Raw genomic sequence first — 23690 nt, 5'->3', positions numbered from 1 at the left:
CTCTCAAGTGCATGGAATTGTTGCTTTCCTCTCAAGCAGGGATTACTACACTCTGAGAACTGCTTAAAACATTTACTCCTGTTTTCCTATGGGATGGCTGCTTTGAAATTGACTTAGCTCCTTTCACCCATTTACTGTAACACCAAAACCATTTTTGCTGTTTTTAGAGAAATAGTACAAAATCTGCTATTACAGAGCAAAGTAAAAGTTGGTCTCCATGGACAACAAGCTGTGATTTCATTTGTTGGGTTGCTTTTTGTGGTTGTTGTTTGTTTTCTTGCTCTAACTAGTGTTACTACATTAAAGGAATTTATTGTGGAACACAAGAATATATAGAATCATTAACTGTAACTGAAACTGGATTAGGTCCTAGATATCCTTCTAGGTTTCTGTCTAGTTATGATATTTCAAACAAAAATACAACAACATCAATCAAAAAAATCTGCATTTGGGCTCCAAAGTGAACAAATAAAATTTAAAAGTAATTTCATTTGCTCCCTTCAATTACATAAGGCACAGACTCTTTTAATCTAAAACACATGGACATTTTCCCCTTCAGTCTGCTCTGCAAAGGAATCCTTCCAAGTGCTCTTGGACAAAGATCATACCTGTTCCTATTTCCATGGAAACATCCTTTCCAGACCCCACACATTTTCTGCCAGTAGCTGATATCTCAAGTCTGGAGGAATTGTTTGCTTTGTCTTTTTCCTTCTGGATGACAATGACCGCGTATTTGTGCAGTCTCGCCTGATGGAGTGCATTCAGGACATCACCATGGACCGAGTTTGCAAGAGACTTGCCATTGATTGATAGAACAAGATCTCCTCGCTGGATAGTCCCTTCTTGAGATGCCACTCCCTTGGAAAACACTCTGTGGACCTACAAGAAAAATTTTACCTTAGGGAAACATTCAGCTCATAAGCACATGTAGTGAACATGGAGACCCCTACTATCAAAGTTCACAGCTGCTGCCCACTGCCTGGGTGTCAGGCACACAATACTTGCTCTTATCATCAGCTTCAAATACAAAACCATCCCAAACTGCAGTTTGGGTTGGGGGGGGGGGGAATGCATGCTACTACTGCCTGGTCAGCTCTATGCCAAAGACAACCAAAACCGGGGAATGTAGTGTCACAAAGCACTTATGTGCTGTCACTGACTTTCTCAAATGCCTTCAATGAACAGTAACTTCAAATAATACACTTCAAATAATTTCAACCTAACACTAATATTGAATGATCTACAGGTTATCTAGACATCCATATTGTAGCACACTCACCAAGAATAGCACTGCACTGTGTTATACCCACTCCCCAAATTCCCAGTGACTGGAATCCAGAGCAGTTTTCAAATAGCCTTTAAAATGATGCACAACATCTGTGCACAAAAAGGCTCTGACTTACTGCTGCTATACAATATTTAATTGCTCCTCTTTATTTGTCTGATCAAGTACCATATGAGTGGATGCAAAAGGACAATTTAATGGCTCAAAACACGTCTTTTCTAGAGGACATAAAATACTCTATTCAGAGCAGATTAAAAAAGAATAAACTCCAGTGAGTGCAGCTGAGATTTATATGGGTGCCTTTGAAAGGGACTGATAACAACAGTAACGACTTGTTATTTAAAGACTTGCCTACCACGTACTGTAATTTATCAGCCAAAGCACCATTTCCCAGTTCTAGGCCCACTGGATAAAGGCTCAAGGCATCTGTGGACACCATTCTGCATGGCATGTTCTGTAGGAATTTCTCCGCTTTATCCAAAACAACAGCAAGAGTCAGAAGCCTTTTGACTCCTACTCCCTCCTGTTGCAGGGCCCTGCTGAGGGAGGCACCTGCTGCAACCAGGTTTAGGAGGATAGTTTTCCAGCCAGCCCAAGCAAGCATCCAGAGCTGGAATCACTGCTTCAATGACAAATGTAGATATTCAAATGCTGGTAGTAAGTGGAATATGAAGGTCATGCCCAAAGCATCTGCTGCCTTCCTACACGTGCCCAGACTCCTCAGGTACTTCAAAGCTCATTAGGCTTTTCAATTTATGCACCCAAGTGTGGGCAGAACAGCCTAACTGAGCAGCCCAGCACCCAGAGACAGGGAACGCAATCTTGGTAGCCAGAGAAGTGGAGCCTTGTTCCTGAACTGTTACCATGTTCTAATTCAGAGACTGCTAAATGTAAAATACATTTATTTGTAATGGTCAAACAGCAAATACCAGAACACTCCTACTTGAGTTCCTGCACCCTCCAAAGATGAAGACATACCCTTCTTCTAGTCTCAGCACTTAGTAGATTGCTCTCTTACAGGACAGAGTTTAAAACCACATCCTATGCAAATAAATTGTCACACAGGATATTGTCATTTGGCATTTTTTTACTTTTTAATATCTTTTGCTTAAGAATCGCTCAAAGTCACACAACATTCTTGGTTCATAATGCTGTACAAAATGCTCTTTAAAAAAAAAAAAAAAAAGAAAGTGAAAAAAGCCCCTCACTTACTGACATCCAACAGTTTTTACTAACAGTAAAACAAATCAGTGAATAGAAATCCAGAATGTCTGCTCAGGTCTGAAACTGTCACTCTCAGTATTTGCCAAGAACTTCAACAATTTTGCTGCACAAAATTTCCTTTCAAAGGCTGGAAATACAGATTTCTTCTAAAAGGCTGTATGTATGCAAAATTTTACTTATATGCATAGGATTCAGACTACCTAGTAACATAGCAGTTACACTTTCAAAGACTGAAAACATAATTGGCATCTATCTCCAGTAGTGAAAATTACGGTACCCAGACGCTCCCTTCGATTTCAGTCACAGACAGCATGCAGCTGCCTCTGAGAGACACTGTTTCAAGACTTGCAGCAAGTCTTGATAAATGAGCACTTGATCGAATCACCAGCGTGCTTTAAAACGAGCTTTGCAAAAAGATGACTTGCAGTCATCACTTACTGTGACTGATTTCTGTTCCAGGTCTATTCCTCCAGCAACACTAAATCCCAGGCCAGCTCCTTCTTCTTTGCTCAGGACTACAAAGTAGGCATCTTCTTTGCTCTGGCAGGAAAATGGGGGCAGAGTGGTAAGGGAATAAGGAGAAAAATAAAAGCAAAGATCAAGACCAAATTCCCGCACAAATCACAAACTTCCAGTACTCTCAGATTACAGCATGTGAAAAAAAAAAAAAAAACAACAAAAAACAACTCAAGAAATTCAAACTGAGCCATTAAATATATTCATATTTCTGCTACAACTGAGTAGCAGCTCCGTACAAAAACTCAGGTGACAGCAGAGATTTCTTCAGTCAGTCAAAGGCCAGAACGTAAAGTCAAAATCAGGGTAGTAAGAGGGATTACACTTTGAGCAGCCTAGCTTTCACAATCAACTTCACTTTGCTGGATGTTCTGCAGTATAACTGGATACTTCCCATACATCTTTCAGGACCGAACACTATATTTTCTATGTTACTACTAACACTTCTATCTTATTTCTCCTTTCTCTTGAAAGGCAGTTATGGCAGCTGCATCAACCTCTTCTCAGCAGTGCTGGGCAATCTTGCAAGGGGCAATGATTACAAACTGCAGCTTGGGAAGATTCAGTGGTACAGCTATCTCACTTTTGAGATGGAAGAAATGAATCCATTAGTGACTGAAACAGGACTAAGCTGTGCTGTAGCAGAAAGAAGCACACAACACAGAAAAGGGACTGGCACTGGTCTGCACCAGGGTTGAACTTGGCTCCAGATCAGCAAGAAGGTGTGAAGTTGGGTTCTTTGAAGCGACGAGCTGCTGCCAAAATGCAGATCTTGTAATGAGAGAGAAGCACTTCTGTCCAACAAGTCTGGTGCCATTTTCTGAATGGTTATTAGGACAAAAACAGACACTGTTACAGATGCTCTATTTTGCAATAGAAGGGAGATCTGATGGAGAAGAAAACAGAAACTGCTTGTGGGGCAGAGCACCAGAAGCAGGGAGTGGAAAGCAGGACTCTCATCTTTTTCCTGGGAACCTATCCAACATTAAACATTTCCAGAAGCTGCCAACACTAAAATTAATGGCACATCATTAGAAACAAACTTCTTAATCTATTTAGCATTAAATGACATATTCAACTCACTAAATCCAACATTTTAACTCAGTGCTTGCCTTTAATTTCAATGCAGAAAGCACAGGGAATTGCAGATTATTTCTGCTGCTTGGTGAAACAATATGAATTCTTGGCCTCTGTGTGTGCATTTTGCCAAATAATGGTCAAGGAAGATTTTCTGCATTAGAAGCATCCCTGCAAAGCACATGAGAAAATTGACGCCACCCTGCTTCACACCGCTGATCCACGAGGGCATGGGAAGAGAGGAGCAGTCAGGGATGAACACATTAACCCACAACCTTTTGTAGCTGTCAAGACCTTCCTCGCTCATACTCAAACAAGAACAGCTTTACATTAGCCTGGATATAACAGTGAGTCAAATATCTAGCTTAGCCTCCTTCAACAACGTGCTCTGAGGGTAACAAACAATTGTATCTTTGACCATTAAGTACTAAAGCATTTTTGTTTAAGAGGTCAGTTCTTTCCTACCCTTTCCCTCCCCCACACTGGTGTGTCTTTGCCCGGAATACTGGGTGTAGTTTTGGGCTTGAAAGCATCCAGAGGAGGGCAACGAAGCTGCTCCAGGGGACGTTCAAACTGGATATTAGAAAAAAACTGCTCTATTGCAAGGATGGCCAAATGTTGGAAAGGGCTTCCTAGAGAGGTGGTTGATGTCCTGTAATTGCCTGTGTTGAAACGGCATTTGGATAACGCCCTTAAATTATATGTTTTAAGCAGTGGTCTGACAGTTGGAACTCAGTCTTCGTAGGTCTCTTCCAACTAGAACTAGGTCTCTATTCCTATTCTATACTGTAACTTAAATCTGCTTACACTTTCAGAAGTGTTTCAGGGTTGTGTGATGACCACATGCCCCAGGACGGCCAGCAAGACTAACTGAACCCTGGTTTCCCATTCCCAAACATGTGCCTTTCCTCCTTGTCCAGCCCTTAAGTGAGTCCTTACAAGCATGTGTAAAATTGGGCAACATACCAGCCTATTCCTTTACCTGGCCACACAGTGGAAGCACAAAACCTAGAGTGATGTGCTGGGCTTTGAGGAGAGTCAGTACGATCAGACATCTGAGAAGTAAGCCAACACAAAGTAGCTCCCTACAGTCTGCAGGCAAGTTATTGCCTCAGAATTTCTAAGGAACTTGCCCAGACTTACAGAAGAAATGAGCAGCGTCACATAAAAGAACTCAAATCTTTAGCCTCTCCATTTAGCCTGTTCATCAGATAATCAAAGATCTGATTTTTAAAACATATATTATTAACATTAACTGAACACCAGGAGTAAATTCAGAACCGTCCAGAGGAAAAGATAATGATAAACTCTTCCCGGAGAAGCTCCCTCTGAATCAGACAGTCTACCTCATTTTTCAGCAATTGCATAAGTTCGAAGAATTGTCCTATTGTACAATTAAACCCACCAGTTGACTAGCATAAGATTTTCCAGCACGTGTGCCATACTGGGATTAAATATGGATAAGAAACTATGCAGACAAGGAGTGCATTCCAAAAAGCATTTACTTTTATAAATATTTGAGTTCTCGGATTTTGAGAAGTGGCATAAATAAATAATGTCTCCAATACTCCATATAAAATACTTTAAAGAACACTTAATTACTTTCGTCCAGAAGTACAATCCAATCCTAAATTCTTCGGTAAACCTATCAAACTGCCTTGGCTCACAAAGCTCTTGGGATTTGCAAGCTTTAGTTACGCTGTCCTTGGAAGGAGGTAAAGCTGGGTATTTTGGGGAGGTCTTGTTCCCCTCAGTCCATTCTATACTCTGTGAGTTAAGACTGAGAAATACTCTAAATGCAGCTCAGCCAGCAGTTATGCAGACCAGATGGCAGTTTTCCCTCTAGTGCTGTCATTATTTTATCAACTTCAGCTCTGATTCAAAAAGGATGTGGACATATCCCAAAAACACACACTGCAAAGAGGGAAAAGGACATCCTGGCAATCGTTTCACTTCAGAGGCCTTCTTCATACATCTAAATAATGAAGAAGGTTACCTTGGTGCAATACGTTTCCACAGAAAAGAGCAAAATGTGCACAGTGGTCTCTTGCAAGTCCTCCATCAGATGCTTTCTGGCACTCTAAGCCACCAGTTTCTGTGATCTTGGCTTCTAAAAAGAAGTGTTTTCTTCCAGAGAGGAACAGAGTTTCCCCTGTGTGGTGGGTAAAATGGATCTGACTATGATGGCTGGTGGAAAGTTAAATTCTGATGTGCAATTATTGGCAAACCAAGGAGATTCTCAGCTTTAACAATGACTGGAGCCATTCCTCACTTAAAATGTCTTATTGTGGTTTTTAACTGCTTTCACGCTGGACAAACAAGATCCTTTTTTATCCAGAACCCACCAAAATATATTAAGGGTTTATAGTAAGCATTCAAAAACCAGCAGTAGTAAAACTATCATCAACCATAACCTACTGTAGGATGACTGGAGGAACTCTGGAAGGGATTTTTATCGGCTATTAAGAAAACCCCTAAAAATACTGCCAATAGTTTAGCTTCATCTTCTGGTTATTACCTTCACTTGTGCTTTGACTTCCTGGAGCATAGAAGCAATGTCACAATTTGGTACCAGAGCTGACAAAACAGACTGCAATTTTTGCTGGTCCAGGTTTGAGACGAGCAGCTGATCCAGGCTAAAACAAAACAAAAACAGAAAAAAAAAGTGTATTTCTAGACTGTGTAGATATGTTTCAAGCATACAGTAAAATCTGCATTAGGGTAGGCAACAAAAGGGCAGCTCAACAGCAAGCAGAAATCTTGGGCATGGGTAAGAAATGGTGTTTGCTGGGAGAATGAGAAGGCAGAAAGAAGACAATTTACAACAGCTCTGAAAATCAGTCCCCACTCAACTCCCCACCTGCTTCCCAATGGTTTTCGGAACAGACATTAACAAAACCAGGCAGACAGCTATTTCTGAAGTCTACATACTTTTGAGGGCGGACAACAAGCTTGTCTGTCATCCCTCCAGGGTGGGCAGGAGGCAGTGACTGCTGCATCATAACATGCCAAATAACAACCAAAAGAACAGCTAGAAGGGTCACATGAAATGAGCTCAACCCTGCCAGGATAAAGCATTCCATCCCATACTGAAGAGCAGCTGCAACCAAACAGCACTGCAGCAGCTCTGAAATGCAGCAAAGCAAGAAAGAATAAAGGAATTGGTGTCAGGGCCAAAGCTGAAATGCGCTTTCATCAGGAGAGGCTTGCAGGGATGAAATAGAATGCTGCAGAAAAGACAGCTGATGGAAACAGCAAACACTGACCTGAGGGACCAGCTGTTTCCCAGGTGCTCTGCATCTGGAGAGCCACCATGGGGTGCGTCGTCATCTGAAGCCGACCCCGGTGTCCCCGAGCTGCTGCCACTGCCCATCCCCCCTGCCTTGGTCGGGCTGTCCCGGCTTGACAAGACCAAGGATCTCCGGGGAGTGATTTCCAGCTCTGTTTTGAAGCAGGCAGGCTGGGGCGGCCCTGAGAAGCCCTCACCACACAGCTTGTCCAGGTCGGGCATGCTGAGTGCCCTCAGCTCCCGCAGCCTGGAGCGGGACAGTGGCAGCCGGCCCAGAACTCGGCTGCGCCGCATCTGCGAGGCCACGGGGGGAAAAGGAGACTGGTCCGCCCCAGTGCTGCTCTCCTCACCCCTCTGGGGCTTTCCTTCCTTCGTGACACCCTCCACTGCTCGTGTCGGCTCTGTGCTTATGGGCGACTTGGCCACGGTGTCAGCTGGCATCGGCGTGCTGCCGTAGGAGCTCAAGCTGCGCCGCAAAGCACGTGGCGTGTCAGCAGGGCTGGATGCAGTGGCCATCCCACTGCAAGACCTCCTGCCGAGTTGGGACCGCGTGGCCGAGTGGATATCGATGGCCTTCACAATGGGTCGGTCGAAATTTGCCAGGTTTTCAAAGGATTTGATCCTTTGTTTGACAGAAAAGGATGAGGTAGGTTCGTGTGGCCAGTTCAGCTCGTAGTAGTAGTAATTCCTCCTGAAACTCCTCAGTTTGTCAGCGGCGGGGTAAGTAACATCGCTGGCGGAGGGGGATGTGTCATGCATCCTCTGGGAGCTTTTGGAGCTGTACACCTGCTCCTTCCCACTCTGGCCATTTGGAAGGCTGAGATGCACCATCTGTAACGGACCCATCACCGCCTGGGGACATTTTTTGTCTGCAGCATGGCCCTCGGGACCTTGTGCAGGCTGAAGCTCCATAGCATGGCAGTTCTCCCTTAAGTGACCAGATAACTGGGCTGGCATCGAGTATGTCCTTGTCACAGGTTTTGACAAGCCGCAGAGATTTCTGTCTCTGGCAATATCCACTTTTGAGAAAAACGCTGTGGTCCCCATCTCTTCAGTCAGTTGATGCATCTCTGTGTTCACCTCTTCATTTTTCTCCAGCAATGGCAGCTGCAAAAATGGTGCTGGTGAGGAAGAGGCAGAAGATGAGGAAGAGGAGGAAGAAGAGGAGGAGGAGGAGGAAAGCTTCACCTCAATGAAACTGCGCTGAATCTCCTGCCCTTCTTGCTGCTCCAGCTGAACTGCAGGAGATCTCAGTGAAGAAGAGCCTCCAGCTGACGCTCCAGCATTTTGCAAATCTAACTGCCTAATGTCATCTGCACTATAGATGCTCTTCATTGTGTTCAGGTTCATTCCAGAGTTCCCCGTTCTCTCTTTCATATATTCAACTTTTGTTGCCGCTTGAGGGGATGAAGCAACTTTGGATTGACCATCTCTTGCTCTGAAATCATCCACTTTAACAATCTTACCCTGACACGCTGCAGGCTGCATGGAAGCTTGCTTTTCTTTTGGCTTTCCCCAAGCCTGCTGCAGATCCGTTAGCTGCCCACACCCACCACATTTCATTTCACTGCATGCTGTTGGGCTGCTGGTGCCATTCAGGGCAGGCCCAAGTGAATCTTCAGAAATGACCAGAGATGGTTTATTTTCCAGCTCAGATTTCAGAGTTTTTGATGCTGCTGAAATGCTCTTGCTCAGATCTGGATTTGTAGATGAGTTCCGGGGCAACAGTGCTTTCTTCCCCAAAAGTTTAGGAGACAGCTGTGGAGAAATAGAAGTCCTTTTCTGATCAGCCCCACTGACTTTGGTAAGATTAACACTGGAAGAATCTGAATTTGTCTTTGCTTTGCTTTTGATAGTGAAACCTTTTAGCTTCGGACCTCCTTTGGCCTTCTGGTTATTTAAAAGGGTTTCCATTATACTTTTTTGTGCTATTCCCTTAGACTCCTGGCAAGATTTTTTCTGTGAAGATGGGCTGTGCGGTACTGCAGCTTCTTTGCAGTGATTTGTGCCCGAGCTTTGGACTTTTCCATTTGAAGTCCTTCCTGAAGTCACACAGTTAGCTTTCTCATTTTTCCCTGGCAAGTCATGAGTTGTATTAGCCTTTGGATCTTTAGATCGGGAGGGAAAGGGAGACCTGAGTGATAATGCTCTTGCTGATGTTGCATTCACATGATTGCTGTCTGTTTTAGACAAGCTGGACGTGCTGTTGGTTTCTTTCTTTGCTAAGCAGTAAGTAACAGTGTGATTACAGTCATCAGCCACTGTTTCACTTTCAGATTTGGATCTCTGTTCGTCATGACATCCTTCTTTCTCAGGCAAGTTGTTCTCCAAGCCACTGACATTTCTAGCAGAGCAAAAACTTACTTTTTTGCAATGCAGAGACCCTTTCTCTTCAACAGATTCACAGCATTTTGTGTGTCCATTACTGATCCCCAGACCCACTTGCTCTTCTGCACTTAAGGCACCATTGTTTTGGAATGTGTAAACTTCAGGGACATCAACTGAATTCTTCAGGATGTTATTTTCTGGCAGAAAGACTGAGGAAGGAGAACACAGGGAAGCAGAGAAAACTTCTGAACATGGTGAGGGACACAGACTGGGACCACTGCAGTCTTCCAAGCCCAGTTTGCTGATGCTTGACTCCAGTGACCCACACATTGCACAATCCTTGGTTTGCAAAACCTTGCCACCATAGTGATGTGGTTGTGCCAGAGAGGATGAGCTTGTCACAGGTGTGAAATGCTGCTCCTGAGAAGGCTTTTGCAGCTCATCGTTCATGCAACAAATCTCAATTTGCTCATCATCTGACTCCAGTACAGTGCAGACTGCTGGGACATTAGCAGCAGCGCACGGCCCAAGCAACATGTCACTAGCATTATCAAATGTTTCTGTGACAGACTCTGCATCTGAGTGAGAATCTTCTGCAGCTCCATACATAGACTTTGGAAACACATCACTTCCCTTACCCTCTGGACAGCTTGCTGCAGGCAACTCATCCTCACTTAAACTGCTGAAATTCCTAGAATAGTTATTTAAAGAGTTTTTATTCACAGTAAAAAGTTTGCCTGTGTTAATAGAGTCCAACACAGACAGCCCCAAAAGCCCTTGTGCATTCACTGTGCAATTCGTCGTCTTCTCCAGCAGCTCCTCCTTCACCCGACGTGGCTCAGAATCAGGGCAGCCTTCATCAGTTCCACAGCAGCACATTGTGGTGGACTCATCTCGGAAAGGGCTCTCTGCTCGCGATGGGGTGCGCAAAGCCCTGCTGTCAGGAGCACCCATTTGGTTGAGCAAGTCATCAATATCGGTGACAGGCATGCAATCCTCGGCACGGCTGTTCTTTGTGGTACCTCTCTGCACATCTTTGGTCATGGCATCAGGTGGCAGTGTCATTCTCTCTACTGCACAGCCACTACTAGCATTTTGCAAACCTGCTCCTTCTTGCTTCCCAGCACTCAGCTCTTCCTCAGCTGGGAGGATGCTGCTGACATCAGCTTGATTTTGAGTGTCTACTGCTGGAGACAGGATGAGGTTTGTAAATCTGCTGACAGCTGCATCGTCATTTAAAAGAAATAAGAATAAAAAAAAAAAGAAATGCAAATTCTATCAGATGTAGGAAGTGATATCAAAAACACCACATTTTATTATAAAAATAGACACCCATCTACTCAGACTAGATACTTTCCTTCTTCCTTGCACTCCTCCTCTTCTATAATCATGTTTACAACAACTCCAATTTATCATAACCCTGTGTATTTGAGTAGCATGCAGGAAGGAAGAACTCTCCCATCCAGGCAGAGCAGTCATGATCTGTTTAACTCTCATCTTTGAGATCTAAACAGTCAGGCAGCCAGCTACCAAAGTGTCAGAAGTCAGGCTGAGCAGTGCTGTTTCTCACTGCTTGTTTGATTGAAAACACCTCCAGTTGCACAGAGTATACAAAGCCCTGCCATAGCAACCAAAGGTGAGCAGGTAACAGACAAGCAGTGTGTGAACACCTTCACTCTGATCCTTCTGACTCTCCTGCAGGTGCTTAATGTGACATGCATGGGTGATGTAACACATGCATGAAGCACACTGGCTTTGTGAGACTTTCGGCACAGATCTTTCCTCTCTTACAATGTATCTTTACCCACTCCTGGGCAACACACTGAGCTCCCTGTCACTGCTGCACTTCACTATGTACCAGTTCACCCATAGCTCCAGTTCCTTAATTTTCACCAGTTCACCCCCAGTATTTGCTTGCACCTTCCTACATTGCTTCTGGGACACAAATCCATATCTAAGCTGTCTTCCCAAACTGGTTACTACCAGATGAGACTCAGAAAGTGAATGGAGAAGCAGGAATGCATTCACACAGTCAGCATCCCTTCCTGCTCATTCAAACACATCTGCACGTCCCTCTAATCCTTGAATGAGCTTGCAGGACTGTCCACATTGCTTATCTTATGTACCTGTGTTAATAAAGCTCCAAGCTCATCCTGGAGTCAACAGAGGGGAAGACATCCTCTTCTCTGCCAGAAAGGCAGAGCAAAAGGAAAGTAGAAGAGTTCCCTGATAAAGAAGTGCCAGTATGCCCCTTCCCCAGTGCTGGTAGACTGCAAAAGGCAGAGCAATAAGGAAACATGAAAAGGTCTCTCTGCCAAACCAGGAATTCCTTAAAGAACAACTGGAATTGAAGCATTTGGAAGGAATTTAGGCTCACGGGTATTAATAGGTACATGAAGAAGATCATAAGCTAGAATAAAGCAAAATATTATGTTCTTCCTGAATTTGAAAAGTATGCTTTTCTTTCTCAAACATTCACTTCCACACCATGAAATTTGTACCGTCTGTGGGGAAGCATATATTGCTGCAGGAACATAAATCAACCCTAAGCAGAAACTAAAAAAGTATCAAGTGCTTCAATTCAAACCAGAAAACTTTTTATGAGATGCAAGCAAATAGGCATTTTGATAAGATTCTGATTATCCTGGGTTTCATGACACAAAAAAGCATCTTATCTACTAGCTGTCCATTCCCAAAAACACTGCTTACTGTTCAGCTCTTAAAAGAGACAGATGTAATTATAAAGGGTCAATGTACTTCCTGAAAAGACACAGTAGAAAAATGGGCTGTCAGTACAGGGCTGCTGCCAACTTAACTCCAGGTATGCACAAAATGACTCAGACCTCAGCAGATGCCGACCGGAGGGACATACTGTAAATGGGAGCTCTGAACACTTAGCATGGATGTAGGTTTCCTCCACTGATCACGGCACCAGGGAGTACCTTGAAACCTGGTTTGGTGATGAGGGGCTTTTAATTCGAATTAATGTGGAAAGGAGGAAAGCAGAAGATCAGACTGGTACTCATAATAAATGGTACAAAAGCAAAACTACTCTCTTCTCACCTGACGCTGCTTTCTGGATCTCCAGGGTTACAGATGTAGGAAGACACTGCATAAGCAAGCAGATTTCCTCATACGTCATCTTACTGACTGGGATACTGTTGATGGTGGTAATCTCGTCTCCTACAGTCATCTTGCCCATTGATCCCTGATGCAATGACAGAACAAAGGAAATTATAAATACACCTTTGCCACAGGGGCAAAGATTGCCAAGAACAATTAATGGCCTACAAACAACATTCCCTATTTGACATCAGCACAGGGCACAGGTAACACTGCTGTCAGTTTGCCAACAAATAAAGACCAGGCTGCGTCTTTGCCAGGAGAGGAACTGACGACCAACCTCAACCAGGAAGATCAAAAGAGCTGCTGAGTTCTCTGAGAGATGACTACCAGGATGGAGGACACAGCCACTTTCATTTAAATGGACTGTTCTGGATTAGACCTTCAAGACTGGAATACTGTCTACCATTTTTTGCTTTTCATGTAGGAATTACATCCCTGGTCAAAATCTCTTGACTGATTAGACTCTCCTAGATTACTAAACTGGACAAAGAATAAACTTTTAAAGTAAAAAAAGCAAGTATGTTTCTCATCATGGTGTAATATGACAGACAGAGATGCAGGGACAGAACCCAAATTCTGAACTCACAGCAATGTGAACTGCTGAGATGCATCCCCTGTTAACACTAGTGGCCCTTAAATAAATTAAAAATGCAACATTGACCACTGTACACCATAACATAATTTTTCCCTTGTCTATGCTATTGTATCTAAAGTCAGCAGTTGCATGTCCAGCATGAAGCCAGTATGTAGAAAACAGTAAGAGATACAAAAAACAACATGTTAGCAGTACTACTTCGGTACGTGGCAAATCTGGCCAGCAAGTAACACCTCATGGCACCAGGTCTGTATAATAAAAGGATTTATGTGCATAAAATAACAGGGAGGATTTTAAAACACACATTCCAGGTTGCAACATGGCTTCTGTCTTAAAAAGCGCCTTTATCGCCAGGATTTACTTATCTTGTTTCTGCCTCTGATAAAATGTGAGAAAACAAAGTAGTGCTTCCTCAAGCTGTAACTCTGGAATGTGGATGAATCCATCTCAGTGTATCTACCTTTTGACTTTCTCAGTTTTGAGCCAGCCAGAGTGCACTTCTGAATCAAATATTTCATTCAACAGGCATTTCAGAACCACATGGCACGAGGACTTTTGCCCAGCAGCAGCAGTGCCTCTCCTGCACTTTTTCTATACAGTCCACTAGCTTAACAGTGATAATCCGTGTGAAGCGAAAGCACATCATAACAAGGCAATCCAAAATAAATAACTACCCTTTCCGCTGCTCCACCTGGACGTAGCCCTGTGACAACAACCTTCAAGGGCATTGCCTGGATTTCCAAATCCAGGCCGAACGACTCATGCTCATTGCGAACCAGAGTGACAATATCACCCTGACACTGCCCAGCCCCATCAGGTGCTTCACACTTCTTGCTGTGAGGGAGCATCCTCGCAACAGGCTTGTTGTAAGAGCCATGCTCCTCTGTCCTCTGCCTCTGAAGACTTCTGCACTCGGTGCTCATCATGCTTTTCACTCTTGTAACAGCCCTGTGCTCCAGTCTCGGGGATCTCTTAGATTCGAGCTGTGCCTCTCGGAGTTCCCTCAAACTTAGGCTGCTGAGACGAACTTCAGGCACGCTAGAGTAGTCAAATGCTATGATGGGGAAGAAAGGAGAGTCTGTTTGCTCTGGCGTGCTGTCTGCAGACTCCACGGAGCTGCTGAAGACAGGGGAAGATGTTTCTGTGCCAATATATCTAGATGAGTTGCTGTCCTGGATCTCATCATCAGTTTCTACTGATGAGGTTGTGATGACAATGCCAGCATCCTCCTGGCTCTTGGCCCTCTGGCTTCTTTGCAAGTGGGAACTTTCATCATCATCACTGGCATCACCATCATAGAAGACAACCCTTCTCTGCCGATGAAAGGGGCTGCGAGCAGATTTGGGGCTGTCACTGAGGATGCCAGGTCGGACAGACTCCACATGCTTGTTATGAAGACAGGATGATCTCCCACTGGTTGAAGAAACCAGGCCATTTGCTTTTGCCAATCCTGCTTCTTTAGCAGCTAGGGAAAAAAAAAAAAAAAAAAAAAAAAAAAGTAAACAAAAAAGTTATATTTTAATTGTATCTATCAGTGATTTTTAATACCAAGCATAAGACTGCAGCAGAGGACATGTGGATGTTTCCAGAGAAGTTCAGCCTCAGCAAAAGCATTTTTTTCAATCTTCCTTCTAACTGCAATACACAGTAAGAGCAATGGCAGACAGCTTCAGAATTTATGAGTAATTTCTGAAATCAGTTCATGCCACATCTGGTTTTATTTTCAGTTTATTTCTAAATTATGGCTATCAGAAGAAAGAAGAGATGTATATACTCATGCATTCTTTACATTAAACATTTCTTTCACATCTTGCTTAAATCTAGGATGCTGCTTTTATCAATTTACAGTGAGTGAGAAATATTTTCTCGAACAAAAACAGAAGCACGCGGCCATCAATATTAAATTAAAGACTAATTAGCCTGAGAATCCTTTTCATATCGTTTTTAGAAATAACTGCATCTTACTTTGCAGAAAGTTCCCCCAAAAATAAAAATGTTAGCATGAAATAATAAATTTCTGGAGAAAAATAAGCAGAAGACAAAGAGATTACTAGACAAGCACAGGAAAGGGAGAATAAATGTAATATCTTTGAATCTGAAATCAGGTGCATGACAGTAAGGAAATGAAAGATTCTTCCAGTCAATCACTATGAGAAGAAAGATAATATGCAAAAAATCTAGTATCAACTTGAACATTTAATTGTTTTTACATTGCTAAACATGACATTTTGATTTTGTGTATGTAAGGTTGCAAAGAATGCTTTCATTTAAATGTAATCAATCAGATGATCATAAGCCATCTGAAAAAAATTCCCTGCAGTGTTGTCAATCTACATTTGGCCAGACCAATCAAATGAAGACATTCTCAGAGCAGCAATTTGGACAAACTACCATGGAAACGGGCATTTATAAGCATTGTTGTAAACCTCTTCCATCTTCCAGAATTTCATATGATGAGCACTGGTTCGCACTATGCTGCCAGGCATTTCCTATCAGCACAGGAATCACCATAGCTCTTCTGTAAAGCAAATTAGTGCTCAGTGACTCTACCCCCATTAACCAAATGATCAGGCATTTCCGTGGCTTATTCAGGTTACCAGGAAGAAGAGAGCTGTCATCCAGCAAGCTGCTTCTGCTCTTCTGACGGAGCTGTTCTTCATCACAGGAGCCACTTACAGCATCAGAGAATGGGATGTGGCTCGTGCCATCATGTGAGAAGTACTGGGAAAGCTCTGCTTCAGAGCTGACGGATCCCTGCTGAAAAAAGCCAGGCTGGTGATCTAACTCCATCAATGCTTAAAGCCCCTGCCTATGAGCAAGTGCCACAATTTCAACTCACATCACCCTCGTCAGCAAAGGAAGTTTAAGGCCAATTTAAAAAAATAAGGGAATTGCCAGGAGTTTGAGGATCAAACTTTGGTGGCTGAAATGCATCACAATGACACCTTTTTGGCCTGCATAATAAAAGAGATTCCAAATCTTACTGATCTGCAGATATTCAATATGCAAACCAGGGATGAAACTATTCTCCTTTGTAACTCTTATAGACCTTCTTCACTTATAGAAGGGCTCAGTTTGTACTTCTGGTCACTGATGTATGACTTCTTGATCTTTCCCCAAAAAAGCAGAGACTTCCCCATGGTAATGGCTATAGAGGGAGACCAAGCACTTGACACAGGCTTGGGCCCCTCCTCTAACTCGTCCCTGTATCAGCAGGAGCTTCCTGCAAAGCAAGGGTTCCTTCGAGGTGACAGGAGGTGGAACTCCACAGCTTTCTGTGCCACATTCTGCACATTGCTCCTGAAGGCAATGATCACACCATCGGGAGTTTGCAGAGCTAGCATTAGAATTTAAACATGTGGCTTAAGAAACTAACACTTCTATGGAGTCCCTGCAACATGGAAGGAGAGAAGTTTATTTTTGAGCATCCTGATCAAGTCGCAGCTTCAGCACTTGAAGCAGCCTGCTTTTATTGTATCTGATCCTTTACCCGGCTTGCTGGTTCCAGGAAGCGTTTCATCGTCCAGCTGAGGGGAGATGAAGTCTCTCCTTGTTTGGTCTTCACACCAGGAGATGGGGTTTTTTGCACAGTGCCTGTCGAATGCAGCTTAGTTAGGTGTCAGAAATTAAAGCTGTGGTCCATATATCCAAACAACCCCCCTCATTCACCATCTGAGCCTGCAGCTGTTCTTAATCCCACTTATTATCTGAACTGCCTTCATAAAACAAGATTTATTTAACATTTCATGGGCTCTCCCTCAGATCAGGTGAAATATTACCAAGAAACACACTACACCCACCAGGCCCACAGCAGAGCTATGAGCACAGAATGAGCAGGAGATTGTCTCCCTCCCCTGCAACCACAAAAGACAAACTAGCAGTCACTTGGCAGATCCAGTGCAAAAATGGTTTTAGCTAACAGAGATATAAGGATAATCACAAATCTAACATTTCTGTCTGAAAATCACCTGGGTGGTCATTCTGCCATTGCCAAGAGCTTGCTTTCATCTGTAACATTTTAGGAAGTACAAGCTTTTGAATAATAATTAAAAAACAACAACAACAAAAAACAGTCAAACAAACACCTGAGAGTATATTTTGACATGAACCTAAAAACTGAAACAGTACACAATACATGGAGCTTTTCAAATAGATACACAGACACTTTTTTGTGGTTGCTTTGCCCTCTACATGGATAAGTATACACAGGCAGAGTCCCCAGCTGGGACATTCTCCAAACTGATCATGAAGAGAGGACAGACCAACCGTCTCTACTTTCAGACTATGGCAGCCTTGTGAAACCCAAAGTAAGCAACATGATCCATAGATCTGATCCACTTGAATTGGATGTCTTTGCTAAGATTTTGGCAGTGGAGAGGGTGATTCTGTCCTCAGAACTGGTCAGCTGTTTTGAGGGCTCTCAAAACATTAAGGATGTTGATGAACTGAAGAGCACGTCCTAAAACATTCCCACATCTGGAAAAGGATAAATATTTAGGAGGAAATAGGCTGCTACCTGAGACATGAGAGGAGCCCGTGTCCTTACTCTCTCGGTGAGTCGTTCGTGCGATTGCTTCATCCATCTCCTGCTCAGAAACCTAATGTCCAGTGGAAGACAGAGATCAAACTGGGTAAAATACACGAATATGAAAGCCTTACTGCTTTCCATTAGAAACAGGATTCACTTACAACATACTACTTTTTAAGCCAGAATTAAGAAGACCTAGTTGAGAGCTCCTGAATCTCACTCTCCTGATCCAGACTTGATCCATCCAACCATCCTTCAGAAATTAGGAGGCAGAAGACAGCCAGTTTTATGAAGATAATGTCCAAGCACCGTGTTGTGTCAATAAACAAAACTTTGCTGGACTTAAAGAAGTTAAATAAAGCCATTACAGTACAATTTCAACTCAATTAAACCCTGTATATTGATTTATTGAGAAAATACTACTTTAATATAAACAAAGACTGCTCTGTACAAGCATACATCAGCAACAGAAGATACTGCATACTTAATCTACCGGAAGAATATCACACTTCCCAAGATATTAGCTGTTGTTCTAATTTTAATTTCTATTTGCTTTTAAAAAGAAGAAAACCTAAACTGTTATCAGTAATAAATGTTCTTCTGGGTTAAGAATAACTACCAGTTTACCATATTTGCTAATTTTCTCCTGAATCACTGCCATGCACTTAATTATTACTGGCAAATTCCATATAACTTTGTAACAGGAATGACTAGTCTGGAGGAGAATATATTTAAAAGCAGAAAGCAAGTTAATTCTGTCGGAAGCAATTTCTGTACAAACTGCTTTACATGAGTTAAAATTCAGCATAAAGAGAGATGAGAAACTTGAATCTTTCTGAACCAGGAAGATTTGAAAGACTCCTAAGCAAACTCAGCAGTTTAAACATAGTTTAAACACCACACTTACTCGGAATAATAAGAACAAAGAAAATGCTGTGGTGTTTCTCTTGGATGTACATGAAAACACCGAAGTGAACGTATTCAGCAACTAAATTTACTGTGGACCTCTTGTGCCATAAAATGAGAGATCAAGGATAAAAATGTCTAAAACAACAAGAGCCTTTGTAGAAATACATCTGTTTTCAGATTGTGACATGACCTTTGCAGCAAACCAAAAATCTCTGGGCTTCTGGGACACAAGGAGTCCATATAGGACATTGACCAAACCCTGAGAATGTGCTCAGGACCTTTACACAAACCATTGGGTACAAGATTCAGAACAAAGCCAGGTGCTGAGCAGATGGCAGCATTTGTTTAAAGCTAAACAAAAACCCACACTTCTGCAAGCTCTGCCAAGTTTGATTCTTAAGCATCCTACACACCTCAGGCAAATCAAACTCCTTCTATGTACTGGGACAAGCAAATTCTTAACTACCATTTGCATGTTGGTGTACTATAATTAATACATTAAAAATAATAACAACAACGAAAGAAAAAACAAACCAGTAACAACAAACACTTCTGTAGGTCCCCCAGTGCTGTCAGAGAAAGGATGACAGTGATATGGGATAAACGTGGGTCCCCATACAGACACTCCTTCAAAGATCCAACTATAAAGGACTGCAGATTGCCTGCGGTGGAAACGCTTCAGGGACCCTCCAGCTCAACTTCTAACTTTACTTAGTGATTTCTGGCAAAGGATTTGTTGTTATTTCAAATATCACTTATGAAAAACTGTAAGAGGATACACTTAATAGTTTCCCTCTGTTACTGAGTAATGGTGAGCAATTAGTCTAACTGAGTTCATCTCAGCAGATACCTGGTTGGGTCACTCATCGGCTGCTGAGCCACCACCAGAGTGAGATGAAAAGAGGGAGGAAGGGCAGGCTCTACTCCCTGAGTTCTTATTATACTTATAGACTCTGAAAAGTCTATATGCCTTAATAACGCAATCAAACAGAATCATCATGCTGGCTCAGCACAGCATACAGACTCCCCAGAAATACTGTTATCTTAGGCTACAAGCCCAAATCTTACCCCTTCCTGCTTACCTTTAACTAGCAGAACCAAGGTCTTTTTCTTTTTAGCATCACAAAGCCTCGTGGCAATGGCCATAAACTCTGGGCAGTGTGACTCTATTTGTCTACTGTTTGCATATTTAATTTAGCAGAAAATACACAGTTAATTATAAAGTCAGAAACCTCACTTCTCCTAGCTATGGATTTATTAGGGCCTCTATTTGCAGTTACAAGTTCAAAAGTCAGAGCTCTCTGGACACACAAATGCAAATATTTTTACAGCTTTAGTCCTGTTTAAACAGGAAGGTTTTGTACATTCATGAAATTCTTTGAAATACTGAAATAAAAGAAGTTGTTATTCCTTACAGTTCGGCTAAAAGGGCTTTATCTTCTATCATCAATTTTTAAAAATTGATTGAAAATAATCACTCATTTTGTAAACCCAGGCTTATTTTTCAAATTGCCCTGCACACATTTCACAGTAGCAGAACATTCCAGATTCTCATTTTTTAATTCCTGAAGGAAAACTTTGATGTTTGGGCAGACTCTGCTCTTTCAAAATAAGTATTCTTATTACTCCGCTACAGTTAATCAATTCAATCTGTTGATAATTATATTCCTGTCCCTAAATTATATTCCACTCGCAGATGCACAGACGGACTAAATGCAAATTAACTTTAAGGAGGAATTTGTGCCACGTTTATGTTGACACTTGGTACAAACATGAAGAAAGATGGAAGCACTTCAGCTCAATGGTTCCAGGAAAACTTCATCCAATCACTGTGTGAAGAGGAGAAAAGCAGCAGGGGCAGTTTAGCATTGCTACAACTTACAAAACTGGAAGGCATCACCGCAATCCTTTAGCCTGACTTTTTGCACAATGCTTGTCATAGAAAGAACAATCCAGCACTCTTCACTTGCCACTTTCCGGGCAGCAGGAGTCAAATTGCAGCAGCAGATGACAAGAACAGAGATGTGCTAACACGTTTTCCCCCTACCTTTGGGTTGGGATGCCGACTAATGATAAGGCTGACCGGCCCTGGACCGCATTCGCTCAGAATGGCGTAGGCTTCGCTCAGTGCTGCGTGACGCAGGCTGACTGAATCTGCCTCCAGGATCTGATCACCCCGACTGCGGAGAAACATAAAGCCAGTTCATCACATCCGCCTTTTACAAATGCATTTGTGCTTTTGACTGGTGGCCAAACTGTTTCAGAGATACAAGTATCTGGAAAAGATTTGCAAAAAAGCTGGCCACGCTCTTGCTCTCAGCGACGTGAATGCTTTAAGTCCTGTTGACTTTGCAAGGCAGGTCCAGTGATCCCTTCTGCACTTATTGCTAGTGCTACAAACCCCATTAAATCAACAGAGAAAATTGGCTAGGGTGAAAACAAAATTCAGTTCTGCATTCAGATACTTGTCAGGCACAAAGGAAAAATTAGATTCAGATGGGCTGTTCCTTCTCATCATACAGAATTACTTAACAAAAACACTGATAAGAAATTCATGATGTAGATTTGAATTTATGAAATGACTCCAGGAAAAAATTGGGAGAGATAAGAAAGTATTTGCTTCAAATTAATGTACAGAACATATTAAGCCAACAAACAAAAGTCCCCCCTCTTCAAAAAATTAACCTGGGAGGAAAGCATAAATTGTTTTCTTTTCTTTTTTTTTTTTTTAAACTCTTGCTCATGGCATCCAGACATCTGGAACTATTCAAAAGAGAAGATCATCAAGTAGGGATATCATTAAAGCATTCTCCATAATTACTAGAACGTTTGCCTTAAGTAGACACTCAAACAATCCACTACCACTGATTTATGTTGGGTTACTTGTGACAGTGAAAATGGGCTTACACCAAGTCCATGTGCCAAACACAAGATAGCAAATGCATGTGGCAGCCTTCTGTAGTCTGCACTCCACTATGAAAGCAAAGGCAGTTGTGTAATCATGCTGTTGCTTTGCCTACCTTTTAAACACCTCTTACAAAAAATGGAATCACTTACATGGGCTCATAACTGACAGGGGGAGTTCAGATATAGAAGGGCTGGGCTCAAGCCTTTTCCAATATTGTAAAACCAGCATCTGATTAACAAGCTTTTCTGAAATCAAAACCATCCTGTAAGTTTTGGCTTATGGAGCCATAAACCACTGATGGGACAACAGGAGCAATGTCTCAAAGAAGCAAGCTAGAAAACTGGGAAGCTTGCCTGGATATAATCAATCATTTAAACCTAATAATGATGCAGCTGTTGCATGCAGACACAATCAGCACTGCAATCTTGTTCCAAAGAGGTTTACAAGAAAGCAAGCTGGCATTGAGGTATTGTCTCCTGTAGGCATTTCTATTTGGTAGGAAATTTCAAGGGTTTTTGGCAGGGATGCAACCATGAAATTATCTTATTTTATTAAGCCAAAATGCTCTATTACAGATTTGCTGGGGAACAAGGAAGAACTCTCTGCCCATCACAAAAGCAACGCTGTTACACAGCACCTCTGCCACAAGCATGGCAGTCACAGTGCATCTTCAGCACAGCCTCACCTCCCAGATGTGCTCCTGGCACCCATTAGCATTTATGCAGCAATGCAGAAAGTGGAAAAATTCCCTGAATGGCTTGTAAAAACAAGGCTCCCAGGATAGGAACAGAAAATAAATTTATGTCACATAATCTGATGCACAAGGAAGCCCTAGGAATGATTTCCTCTCTCTCCAAGAGCTCCTTGTAGTCATGCAAATGGCACAACGGAGTACATGAGACAAGCATGGAACACAGATTCTCCAGACAGTAATGGCAGAAGAGCACTACTGCAGCCTGGGGCACAGCCAGCTGCAAGAACATCCCCCACAGCTCTTCTCATGAGAGTTTCAGGTGACTGAGATTTACATGGGGCTCTGCACATCTCCTCCCACTGTGGGGTCTCTGACTGCAGCTCTGAGAAAAAGACACAAGGCAGCACATCCTGCTGCTCCCTTTCTCCATTGAGCTAGCAGGCTCAGTTTTCTTCACACAGAATTTAAAAAAGCCAAGAACAAGTCTTAAAGATTGTGCTGCCTACAGCACACAGAACAACATTTCTTGAGTATGCCATGCCACTTTGGAATGTCTTTATTTTCATGTTTTCTTGTTGGTGAGTACTGAAGTATAAATACTTTCCAGCTGCATCAACCAATAGGTAAGAAGAAACTTTCCATTGATTTTACTGCAAAACCACTCCGGTATGTTTCTGTTTTAACTAACCTTAATCTGCCATCCATTTTAGCCACTGATCCCGGGGCCAGGCTGTGGATATATATTCCCGGAGAACTGTTTTCAAGTGTGAGACAACAGGCACCAATGCCGAGTCCAACTCCTGGCTCTGTGAAAAACAAAAAGCACAAAGGAAAGTGCTGTTATTCCCTGCTCATTGTACTCACATAGGACACGCAAGCTTTTCTGTTCCCACATCTCATCTGAGATCAAGACTCATGTATTGTTTCAGGGCTGGCCTTAGCTGCAGCCAGCCAGGAAGCCAAGACCAACAGTGGAAATCAGAGCTGGAAATACCCAATCCTGACTGGTTTCTGAGATCCAGGAATGGCTCTGCTCCTGGCAAATGTTCAACATGCCCTGGGAACTGCCTGGGACTGGAAATGCTATACACAGTCTGATCTGGTCTGAGACACAAAGGAGAAGGAATGGCAGTCCAATAAAGATCTCACTTAAAATTGTTTCAGAAAATAGGAGCGCAGGAGATGCTGCCAATTGCACTGCTCTCTTTTGT

General features: G+C 42.7%; 1 protein-coding gene across 9 annotated transcripts in view; it reads right to left on the bottom strand.

The window, feature by feature from the left end:
- PDZD2 (PDZ domain containing 2) overlaps positions 1-23690 on the bottom strand; it is a 195101-nt gene that overhangs the window by 6427 nt on the left and 164984 nt on the right. For 8 of the 9 annotated variants that reach the window (XM_090130547.1, XM_090130549.1, XM_090130548.1 and 5 more), the window contains 11 exons: positions 23168-23285; positions 20925-21057; positions 17957-18038; positions 16931-17034; positions 16038-16197; positions 14115-14905; positions 12783-12927; positions 7369-10942; positions 6621-6738; positions 2948-3049; positions 609-879 (listed from right to left, as the gene is read on the bottom strand). In XM_090130547.1, coding sequence (XP_089986673.1) covers positions 609-879; positions 2948-3049; positions 6621-6738; positions 7369-10942; positions 12783-12927; positions 14115-14905; positions 16038-16197; positions 16931-17034; positions 17957-18038; positions 20925-21057; positions 23168-23285 — 5598 coding nt within the window. The remainder of the gene's footprint in view (positions 1-608; positions 880-2947; positions 3050-6620; positions 6739-7368; positions 10943-12782; positions 12928-14114; positions 14906-16037; positions 16198-16930; positions 17035-17956; positions 18039-20924; positions 21058-23167; positions 23286-23690) is intronic. The other variant, XM_031609884.2, reaches the window with a different exon arrangement.

This window comes from Phasianus colchicus, chromosome Z (assembly GCF_987193195.1).
Source record: "Phasianus colchicus chromosome Z, bPhaCol1.hap1.1, whole genome shotgun sequence".
Classification (NCBI taxonomy): domain Eukaryota; kingdom Metazoa; phylum Chordata; class Aves; order Galliformes; family Phasianidae; genus Phasianus; species Phasianus colchicus.
The sequence above is the reverse complement of the archived record's forward strand: the minus strand, read 5'-3'. Positions and strand labels throughout refer to the sequence as shown.